General features: G+C 44.6%; 2 protein-coding genes across 5 annotated transcripts; one reads left to right on the forward strand and one right to left on the reverse strand.

Moving 5' to 3' along the window:
- Positions 1-7,365, forward strand: LOC103474591 (zona pellucida-like domain-containing protein 1). Of its 4 annotated transcripts, none has more exons than XM_008425687.2 (11): positions 1-85; positions 392-500; positions 1,582-1,808; positions 1,913-2,103; positions 2,197-2,269; positions 2,338-2,435; positions 2,533-2,616; positions 2,708-2,879; positions 6,536-6,635; positions 6,729-6,752; positions 6,847-7,365. In XM_008425687.2, exons 2-11 carry the CDS (start codon positions 407-409, stop codon positions 6,963-6,965), a joined length of 1,182 nt encoding a protein of 393 aa, XP_008423909.1. In that variant the 5' UTR covers positions 1-85; positions 392-406; the 3' UTR covers positions 6,966-7,365. The 4 variants fall into 4 exon arrangements, with proteins under 4 accessions (XP_008423909.1, XP_008423911.1, XP_008423908.1 ...); XM_008425689.2 differs by having other exon boundaries at positions 3-85; positions 374-500; positions 6,850-7,365; XM_008425686.2 differs by having other exon boundaries at positions 4-85; positions 374-500.
- An 809-nt stretch (positions 7,366-8,174) lies between these two features.
- On the reverse strand, positions 8,175-10,356 carry LOC103474590 (uncharacterized). Its single transcript, XM_008425685.2, has 4 exons — positions 10,257-10,356; positions 10,098-10,156; positions 9,913-10,006; positions 8,175-9,147 (listed from the first exon to the last, which is right to left on the reverse strand). Exons 2-4 carry the CDS (start codon positions 10,144-10,146, stop codon positions 8,295-8,297), a joined length of 996 nt encoding a protein of 331 aa, XP_008423907.1. The 5' UTR covers positions 10,147-10,156; positions 10,257-10,356; the 3' UTR covers positions 8,175-8,294.
- Positions 10,357-11,104: the final 748 nt, after the last annotated feature.

Here is an 11,104-nt window from a genome sequence, read left to right on the forward strand (position 1 = left end):
TGATGCTGCAGTGGTTTTATATATCCTATAAAAGCTGTATCCTTCAGCTACCTCTGGGACAAACACCTGCACAGGTATCAGCAAGGTAAGACTCTCTTCAACTCATCATGCAGCTCTTTAACTAAACTTTGAACTGGATCGTGTTTATAGCCGGCATAGTGATTTTTGGTGTTATCGTGCTAAATCAATCAGAAGATTATGAAGAATACTGCAATGTTTTGGTGATTCTACTCATTGATAGTAATCTGAGGAAATAATGATAATAAAAAAACTTAACATGTTGTTAAAGGTGCATTTAATTGACTAAATATGTTAAAGCTAGCAAAGGTGGATGGATTCCCATGCTGTTCTGTCAACATGTTCTCATGTTTAGCTAAAACCAAACTGATAGTTTCCTCCAGACAACATGGATCTTTTCCTTTGCCTCCCCCTGCTGGCCGTGTTCCTCCAGCCCGCCCTGTGTGTGTACAACTGCTCCACGATGTATCAGAGGACACCAGGTAAGGATCTATTAATATTTAGGAGAGTTTTTTTTTTTTTAAAGAAAGAACTTATCTATCTTTGTTTACAAAGCAGCACAGTGTACTTTACAAACAAAAAAAAAAATAGCAAGGGGCAATGCAAAACGAACGACAAAAATCCTACTGAACTAAACAAGGCAAAGAATAGTAGAGAAGATTTGGCTTTCACTTACTGAGGAAACAAATTTGTTATAGTGACAAGGCAGAGACAGTAAACAAGTCATTTAATCACTGATTAAACTAAAATTAAATAAAAATATATACTAAAGTATTGCATCATAAAGGAAAGGGGGAAAAGATATAAAGAAAGCAATGAAAGAAGAAAGAAGGGAAGAAAGAACAAAAGACACTAAACTACATTGAAAATGCATTTAATTAAAAAATATTCAATTAAATTCAATTTAGTTCTAAAGCTGCTTAATTGCACTGTCACGTTACAGTTGAAGTCAGACTCAATTTATGTATAGACTTGCATCACCAAATTAGTCCACTCATATAGACAAATTAAAATCCCATTTATCACAGCAATAAAACAAAAAACAATTAAGTATTGTTAATAAAATGATCTTAAATCAGTATAAGGTGATTTAAATATTCAAACAATAAATATAACAAACTGAAACAAAGAAGTATACTAAATGTAAATATTTTAAACCAAGATTATGCCTCACCAAAAACAAATAAATTGATAAGTAAACAAATTGGGTAATCTACCTTTAATACATAATGGTGTTAAAGTTCATTAATGACATGAATAGCATTGTACAGATAATCAAATTTTTAAAAATCTATATAAAGTCAAACTTCAGAAGTCCTTCAATATATAGATACAATGCAGTTAAACAAAAAATCTGCATTAAATTCAAGCTTGTATGAAAGTTCACTATTTGTGGTAGTAATACAAAATAGGCTAGCGTAGTTAGGACCAACACAAAGTAAAACAAAACAGTTTTTTTTTTTCCTGATATGAATTTGAAATGATGTGAAGTTATTGTGTAACATTTACATTTAAACTGAGTGACAAAAATCAGTGAAAATATTTTGGGTTCATCATTTCCAGATAACTCAGACCTGACAATTGAATGCGGCACCACCATGATGACCGTAGAGGTCAACCTGTGCACGGCACTGTGGGCAGGCTTCAACACCTCCAACCTGGCTCTCAATGGGAACCACAACAACACCGCCTGCCTGGGCTCCGTCGACGAGAGCGTGGTGCCTCCGATCATCCGTTACCACCTGCCCGTCAACAACAGCGTGGACAACTCCTGCCGCCAGTCTCTGCATGTAAAGCGTGACGCTTGGAGCACGTTGGCGCACACTTACCTGCCAGATTTAAGGGTGAAAGAAAGGGCAGATGAACTGAGTGTATGTTGTGCTTTCACGTTCAGATCGTGGATGAAGCTCCAGACCCCTCGGGCCCCTTCAGTAGTTTCTCAAGTATTCAGACAGTTATCATCTCATCGTACATCGATACCCCAAAAACGGATGCAGGGATCATCAGCTACTCCACAGACCTGTATTATTACTTCTCCTGCAGATACCCTCTGGAGTATCTCATCAACAACACACAGATTGTAGCGTGAGTAGCACTTTGCATTTTGACAGTTGATTTACTATCAAAATCATAAAAATTCATTCATAAAAGCTTCTCTACTCTCTGATTTTTCTTTAGCTCCTCAGTCTCTGTGGCAACCACACAGAATAATGGAAGCTTTATTGAAACACTAAAAATGGGTGTTTTTAATGTAAGTCCAATTCCACTCAATGAAAGAAATTTGTCGCTGCTCCTGTTTAACAAGCCTTATTTCCTCAGGACACAGACTACAGGTATCCATTGACGGTTCCGTCAACAGGCCTTGAGCTGAGAACCAAAGTCTATGTGGAGGTGAAGGCTGTTAACCTCACAGGAAAGTGAGTAAATCCTGCCATATTTTCACTCTGAGGTGCTCAAAGTGATAGATAAAGGATTAAAATGTAAGAATTTTCTCTTTGGTAACACTGTTTCCAGTTTCCACGTCCTCCTCGATCACTGCTTTGCGACTCCCAGTCCTTACAACATGACTCAGAAGGATCAGTACAACTTCTTCACTGGGTAGCAAAGTCTGGATAAAACCAAATCTTAGAGTTGACATCTAACAAAAAAAATAAAATATATATATATAAATATTTTTGCTCTTCACCAGCTGCCAGGTGTCAACAAGGACAGTTATAACAAGCAACGGCCTTTCTAACGTGGCACAGTTCAACTTTGAGGCCTTCCGCTTTGTTCAGCACAGAGACCAGGAGAAGTCCACCATCTACCTGCACTGCATCCTGAGACTGTGTGAACCCACCATGTGTAAAGAGGTGGTGAATGTAAGTTGACTAAAGCAACAAAACCTTTTAACCACAAAGATCTGAAAGCGGCAGTACACGGAAAAGAATGGGAGGTAAATAGGTTGGGCTGCCTTTGCTAATAAATAGAACTCTGTAGAGAAATTGTAGACGATGCTGTGAAATGATACAATAATATTTCAAAATGCATAAGAATTATTTGCTACATTTGTCCAAAGTGAATCTCTGTTTATGTGTGCTGCTTTATTTCATGTAATCTTTACCACGTTAACCAATAAAGGGAGAGGTAGAGTGCTTACAAGGAAATGGTACAAAAAGTATCCATCCATCCATCCATCCATCCATCCATCCATCCATCCATCCATCCATCCATCCATCCATCCATCCATCCATCCATCCATCCATCCATCCATCCATCCATCCATCCATCCATCCATCCATCCATCCATCCATCCATCCATCCATTCTCTGCCGCTTATCCGGGGTCGGGTCGCGGGGGCAGCAGCTTCATAAGGGAGGTCCAGACTTCCCTCTCCCGAGCCACTTCTTCCAGCTCCTCCGGGGGAACCCCAAGGCGTTCCCAGGCCAGCCGAGAGACATAGTCCCTCCAGCGTGTCCTGGGTCTTCCCCGAGGCCTCCTCCTGGTAGAACGTGCCCGAAACACCTCACCAGGGAGTTGTCCAGGAGGCATCCTGACCAGATGCTCGTGACCATAGATGAGGGTGGGAACGTAGATTGACTGGTAAATCGAGAGCTTCGCATTTTGACTCAGCTCTCTCTTCACCACGACGGACCGGTACAGCGCCCGCTTCACGGCAGATACTGCCCCAATCCGCCTGTTGATCTCCTGCTCCCTTCTTCCCTCATTCGTGAACAAGATCCCCAGATACTTAAACTCCTCCACTTGAGGCAGGACGACCCCCCTGACCTGGAGAAGGCACTCTACCCTTTTCCGGCTCAAGACCATGGCCTCGGATTTGGAGGCAATGAGCCTCATCCCGGCCGCTTCACACTCGGCCGCGAACCGCTCCAGCGAGAGCTGACAATTTGATGAAGCCAACAGGACCACATCATCCTCAAAAAGCAGAGATGTGATCCTAAGGCCACCAAAACGGATCCCCTCAACACCTCGGCTGCGCCTAGAAATTCTGTCCATGAAGGTAATGAACAGATTTGGTGACAAAGGGCAGCCTTGGCGGAGTCCAACTCTCACCGGAAATGAGCCCGACTTACTGCCGGCAATGCGGACCAGACTCTGACACCGGTCATACAGGGACCTGACAGCCTGTATCAAAGGGCCCAGTACCCCATACTCCCGGAGAACCTCCCACAAGGCCCCCCGAGGGACACGGTCGAACGCCTTCTCCAAGTCCACAAAACACATGTAGACTGGTTGGGCGAACTCCCATGCACCATCCAGGACCCTGCTGAGGGTGTAGAGCTGGTCCAGTGTTCCACGACCAGGAAGAAAACCCCACTGCTCTTCCTGAATCCGAGGTTCGACTATCTGACGGACCCTCCTCTCCAGGACCCCTGAATAGACCTTACCAGGGAGGCTTAAGAGTGTGACCCCTCTGTAATTGGAGCACACACTCCAGTCCCCCTTTTTGAACAGGGGGACCACCACCCCAGTCTGCCAATCCAGGGGAACTGCCCCCGATGTCCTTGCGATATTGCAGAGTTGCGTGAGCCAACACAACCCTACAACATCCAGAGCCTTAAGGAACTCCGGGCGGATCTCATCCACCCCCGGGGCCCTGCCACCGAGGAGCTTTTTGACCACCTCGGCGACCTCGTCCCCAGAGATTGGAGAGCCCAACCCAGAGTCCCCAGGCTCAGCTTCCTCAACAGAAGGCATGTTGATGGGATTGAGGAGGTCTTCGAAGTATTCCGCCCACCGGCCCACAACGTCCCGAGTTGAGGTCAGCAGCGCACCATCCCCACTATAAACAGTGTTGGTGCTGCACTGCTTCCCCCTCCTGAGACACCGGATGGTGGACCAGAATCGCCTCGAAGCCGTACGGAAGTCTTTCTCGATGGCCTCTCCAAACCCCTCCCACCCCCGAGTTTTTGCCTCAGCGACCACCGGAGCCGCATGCCGCTTCACCCGCCGGTACCCATCAGCTGCGTCTGGAGTCCCACAGCCCAAAAAGGCCTGGTAGGGCTTCTTCTTCAGCTTGACAGCATCCCTCACCGAAGGTGTCCACCAACGGCTTCGAGGGTTGCCGCCGCGACAGGCACCAACAACCTTGCGGCCGCAGCTCCGATAAGCCGTCTCGGCAATGGAGGTACAGAACATGGTCCACTCAGACTCAATGTCCCCCACCTCCCCCGGAACGGGTTCGAAGTTCTGCCGGAGATTGGAGCTAAAGCTCCGTCTCACAGGGGACTCCGCCAGACGTTCCCAGCAGACCCTACATGTTTGGGCTTGCCAGGTCTGACCGGCTTCCTCCCCCACCACCGGAGCCAACTCACCACCAGGTAGTGGTCAGTGGACAGCTCCGCACCTCTCTTCACCCGAGTGTCCAAGACATATGGCTGCAGATCAGATGAAACGATGACAAAATTGATCATCGAACTGCGGCCTAGGGTGTCCTGGTGCCAAGTGCACATATGGACACCCTTATGCTTGAACGTGGTGTTCGTGATGGACAATCCGTGACGAGCACAGAAGTCCAACAACAGAACACCACTCTAGTTCAGATCGGGGGGGTCGTTCCTCCCAACCACGCCCCTCCAGGACAACAAGTATGCCCACTCCAGCCCGGCGCCTCTCACCGTGGGCAACTCCAGAGTGGAAGTACGTCCAGCCCCTCTCAAGGAGACTGGTTCCAGAACCAGAGCCATGCGTCGAGGTGAGGCCGACTATTTCTAGCCGGAACCTCTCAGCCTCGCACACTAGCTCCGGTTCCTTCCCCACCAGAGAGGTGACGTTCCACGTCCCAAGAGCCAGCTTCTGCAGCCGAGGATCAGACTGCCAGGGTCCCCTCCCTCGGCCGCCGCCCGTAACACAACGCACCCGACCCCTTTGGCCCCTCCGACAGGTGGTGAGCCCATTGGAAGGGGGGACCCACGTCTCCTCTTCGGGCTGAGCCCGGCTGGGCTACGTGGGTAAAAGCCCGGCCACCAGGCGCTCGCCATCGTGCCCCACCTCCAGGCCTGGCTCCAGAGTGGGGCCCCGGTGACCCGTGTCCGGGCGAGGGAACGCCAGATCCAAAGTTTGTCTCTATCATAAGGGGTCTTCGGGCTGTGCTTTGTCTGGTTCCTCACCTAGGACCTGTCTGCCTTGGGTGACCCTAACAGGGGCGTAAAGCCCCAGACAGCATAGCTCCTAGGATCACTGGGACACTCAAACCCCTCCACCACGATAAGGTGGCAGCCCAAGGAGGAGGGAACAAAAAGTAAAAAAAAAAAAGTTTTTAACTGTATTCATGTTCCTGTAACTTTTCACATTACAAATGCAAATTAATTCAATTGCAATTTATTATGACAATGTAGCACATAATTGTGAAGTAAAATAAAAATTTAGTTGTTCAATCACATAAAATCCCAATGTAACACTTTAAAGTTTGTGGTTGTTCCATAGAAAATAATGGGAAGTATTCAAGGAGGGTGAAAACTGTAACAGTATATAAATAATGATATGATGGGCGAAACTTTCACTTGCATTTTGTCAGGCTTGTAATGCCAGAAGAAAAAGATCTCTGACTCCTTTCGGAGAAGAAAGCAGCAACTCTGCCACCATCTCAGTCGGACCTCTCTACACCGCCGCAGCAGGTCTGTAAAATATAAATGCCCTTTTCTCACTATTCATTCAGCACTAAGGTCAATTCTATGGCTGATCATTTCTTTAATCTTGCCCCACCAAAGATGTGCCTGAGGCAGCTGGCTCTGGTAAGTATTCTTGATTTGTCATAACCTTACATTACACAGACATAAATGGATATCAACACTCAGAGCAAACTGAAATGTTGTCTACTGTGTTTAGCAGTCAACACTGTCGCATCAGGAAGTGCTGGAGTGGATGCGAGCAGCCTGGTGGTGTGGCTCATGTTTGGGTCGGTTGTTGCTGCCCTGCTTCCTGACACGGCAACTGGTTTGTCTTGAAAAAGTCGTCATTTGGCTGGACGACTAACTTGGATGCATCAAATTTGACCAACTGATCAAACAGCCTGTGCAAATGATCACTACTCTATATCTTTTAATCAGATTGTATCTTCAGGTTTATGTTAAAATGTTTTTTTTTTGTCTTAGCAGGAAGTGAGCAAATAGTCCAATCAAATGTTGTGGGATCTTATGTAACTTTTTGTATTTGCACTTTTGCATTGATATTGTCTTTAATGATTATGAAGGAATTGAAAAGCTGAACTAAGCTGCATGATAATTTCCTTTCCCATGCTTGTAAAATCTCTACTGCATTGTTGCACAATAGAATCTTGCACAAAACAAAATGACTTTTATTCAATATAGATTATCTTTCTTTAATAAATATGCGTGAAAAGCTAAACTATTTTGGTTCCGCACTCTTGAATCTCATGAGCTAAGGAAGCTCATGATATGAACATGGCTCACAACCCAGAGCGACATTCTGTCAGGAGCGAAAGAAGTGATTGCAACAAAAAGTTAGAAAGATAGACAGAAATTTCATACAAAATCGTTTAATGGATTTTTATTTAAATATAGATAAGCTTTCATAAATAAAACTCAAAACAACAGTATCATCTTGGTTCTAAACTCCGTCAGACAAAACACTTTAGACAGGCCACAACTGCTTTTACACTCCACTAAAAAGGGGCAACAATATTTACTCACATACGCAATATAATCTCATTTCCATTACTCAATCATTTAGACATATTTACAACCACTTTTCCACTCTGGCAAAGAGACAAACAAACAGTCAGGAATTCTTGGCAGGAAAACAGATCAGAGTGGGTCACTTCAGATGTTTGTTTGTCTAAGTGCGTAGGGCAAAATACACATGCCCTAAATAACAGAACTGAACTGGGATGGATTTTTTTGTTGTTGTAATTTTCCTTTTGACATGGCAAACCTTCCTGCCACACATCGTGTCCACTTACAACATTTTCTTTCAATCATCAATCATCTTGCACATGTGGTTGAAAAGAATTGTATCTAAATACAGATAGTCATTCTTAAATAAGTCTGAATCAAGTAATTTGTTCTGCACTCTCGAATCACTGAAAAGACAAACAGCAAATGAAACAAAACACGTTTTGACACTTATACCACAAAATACTTTACAAAGGCAGCAACTTATAAAAAAGGAGATACTTTCTCTATCTTTTGCTTGCTGATAAAGAAAAAAAGTAATCAGAACATTTTCTATTTAGTCATATTTACAACCGGTTTTCTATATTGATACAATGGCAAAACAAAGATGCTTAGATATGTTTTGTTAAGTGCGTGTTCTAGTTACTGCACAGAGTGCATAATGTCCTGGATCAGAGCAGACAGTCTAACTGAGAAGTCCTCCCGCAAAGATGCACCTTCCTGCATCGATGAAGAAAGAGGCTGAGACACGGCGGAGGCGCCTCCGGCCTCCTCCTCCACGCCGATAAACAGTCTCTCCATCCGGGCCTGCAGCGCCTGACTCTGCAGAGCTGCGCTGTGGCAGAACTGCTCCAAACCGTCTGCGACTTCAGTCTGAGGAGGCCGAGCGGACTCCAGCAGAGCTGCCAGCTGCGCTCTGAAAGCTCCCACCCGGCTCTGCGCCTCTTCCCTCAGCAAACTCACTTCCTGCCCCAGCTTGGAGACCACCGCCTGCCAGACCTCTGAGCCCACCGCCCCCTCTTCAGCATCGCTTTTCTGCTTCAGGTGTTCAATCACACCACTCGCTGAGGTTTGGAAGTCACTGATGAGGCTGGATAGCTGGCCACTGCTGAGCTCCAGGTTTTGACTAATCCACTGGACAGCTTCTTGGTAGAAAGCAGGACCGGCCTCTGCCTGAGCCGCCGTTTTCTCCAGGCCCAGCAGGTACAGCCTGAGCTGGCTGCACAGGTCCTGGGTGTTGCTGCTCAAGGAGTTCTGCAGCTGCTGGGTGAGCGGACTCAGGCGCTCCTTCATGCTGTCCAGGGTGGCACTGAGTTGTGCTGGGGAGGGAGACAACCTCTCCCGCAGCTCGGCCAGCTCCTGGCGCAGACGGACGCGCAGTCGCTCCGACTCTACGGTGAGTTTGCGCTGCATTTCCTCTGCAAGGGGATGCTTCATGTCATCACTTTCAAGGGTGTAAAGACCACTGCTGTCGATGACGCTCTTGTAGATCCCACTAAGCACAGAAAGAGAAACGGTTCATGTAAATGACTAAAGGAATGAATGAACAAGCCTAAAAAAAACCCAAAAAACATCCTTTGAAATAATGTCAGTTAATTTGTATAGCTGGGATAAAATATACATATATACAATATACATCTATTTTTAAAAATGCTTATAAAACTCTTAACTGTCTAACCTATCATAAATACACAAGCTGGTATATAGTTTACATCATATATAATTATTTATACATATTCCACTTTTTATCAAACGTATCACAGTGCCTTAAGAAGTTATTCATACCCCTTTAACTTATTTTAGATGTCTTTTATTAGGATCTTTTATTAACCAAGAATACCCACAGTATCACTGGAGGAGCTGCAGAAATCCACAGCTTATGTGGGAGAATATGTTTACTTCAAAGCCATTTGTCAGTGCCAAATATGTGAAAGAAATTGAACTCTTTTGCCAACATCCAAAATCTTTGTGTTCCTGCAGAACAGTCACCCTGAATATGCACCCAGAGCTTCAATGGAAGGACAAATAACAAAGAATATTCATTATTAGAATGACCTAGTTAAAGTTGACACCAATAAAGTTCCAAAAAAACTGCAATTACAGCAAAAGGTGGTTTTATAAGATATTGACTCAAGAGGACTGATCACAAGTGCCCACTGCACATTGTTCAAAGGGCATAAATAATTTCACAAGACACTGGAGAATTTTTTTTTTTTTATTGTCTTCATCAATAGCTGCTTGTTCTGTTCGGTCAACTTACTGGACGTCTTTTGAGAGGTCTGCCTTGTCAAACACGTGGTTAGCCTTTGAGTCAACCCAGGCTGCCTCCCTGGAGTCACTGTGCAGAGGATGGGCTGCAGACAAGAAACACATTTGTAAGAAAAAAACAAAACAAGAACCATAACCAAGAAAAGCAAGAGACGTAAAATATTTTTAAAAATATACCTAAAGTTGTTGAGAGTGACAGGGTGACGAGCACTAATTCCCAGATCATGTTTATCTCTCTGTAAAAGTGAAATAAGGGAAACTGATAAGAATACCAAAAGACGACAAACACACACGTGGAAGCCGTAGCCTACTACTTGTTTTTCACATGTCCCTTACTTAGAACAAGAGGAAGATCAGTGCACAACAGAGAAGCAGGTTCTTCATCCAAGGATCAGTGTTTTGTGGACTGGCTTCTCTTCTCCTCTGACTTATAAAGGTCCTTGTTATCAAAGAGGCTGCCCAAACCCTGCCTGTGTCAACAGTCAACACGTGGAGGGTCACAGTGATTATCAAACACAATATACACACTCTCACAAACACACTGTGTGAGGTCACAGTGATACTGTCTACTGCTCAGTCGTCATTAAAAACTTAATTTCAGGGAATTGTTGGCTAAACTCACTTTAGATTATCGTGAGCATTAGTGAGGATGAAGCACTTTTACAATCACAGACGGTGATACGACTATTTTTAGTAAGACAGATACTGGATTTCAATATTTGTACTTTATGATGATTGCACTGAACAGCAGCTAATAAGAGAGAAAACCCCCCCAACTAAAAACAGAGAACCAATTCAAAGAAAAGATTCAGATGTTACCCTTTATTTTTTCGCTGGTGGAGTTTGAAGTTTCAAAGCATTATGCGTTTTGTTTCATGGTTTTTAAGCCGAGCAGCAGTCTGTGTTCTCGAGTTTTGGATCTGCTCAAACAGTGCCTTCATGCCTTGTGTTATCTGCACACCAGAGCTGAATAGATGATCATGTTTGTTTCTTTCATTAAAATGACGGATTATATTTAATACCTCAGATGATTCTCCCTGTTTATTTCTACGTGGTTTTGTGACAGCCGACATAGATATCTGGGTGAAAGTTGAGTCCAGTTCAGTTAGATAAGATGCAAGTCGTCACTGCGGGGTCAATGTCCATGGCTGTCGTGATGAAATCCCCTATATAGGTTATTCCAG

The sequence above is a fragment of the Poecilia reticulata genome, chromosome 13, assembly GCF_904066995.2.
Source record: "Poecilia reticulata chromosome 13, P_reticulata-male-v2, whole genome shotgun sequence".
Lineage (NCBI taxonomy): Eukaryota > Metazoa > Chordata > Actinopteri > Cyprinodontiformes > Poeciliidae > Poecilia > Poecilia reticulata.

Bases quoted from the DNA above. Each gene is read 5' to 3' on its own strand.
- LOC103474591 (XM_008425687.2), top strand. From the start codon at position 407: ATGGATCTTTTCCTTTGCCTCCCCCTGCTGGCCGTGTTCCTCCAGCCC. The intron at 2,270-2,337 runs GTAAGTCCAATT...TTATTTCCTCAG, and splicing joins TAAAAATGGGTGTTTTTAAT to GACACAGACTACAGGTATCC. The intron at 6,636-6,728 runs GTCTGTAAAATA...GCCCCACCAAAG, and splicing joins TCTCTACACCGCCGCAGCAG to ATGTGCCTGAGGCAGCTGGC.
- LOC103474590 (XM_008425685.2), bottom strand. From the start codon at position 10,146: ATGATCTGGGAATTAGTGCTCGTCACCCTGTCACTCTCAACAACTTTA. The intron at 10,007-10,097 runs GTATATTTTTAA...TCTTGTCTGCAG, and splicing joins GTCACTCTCAACAACTTTAG to CCCATCCTCTGCACAGTGAC. The intron at 9,148-9,912 runs GTAAGTTGACCG...TTCTGTGCTTAG, and splicing joins GACCTCTCAAAAGACGTCCA to TGGGATCTACAAGAGCGTCA.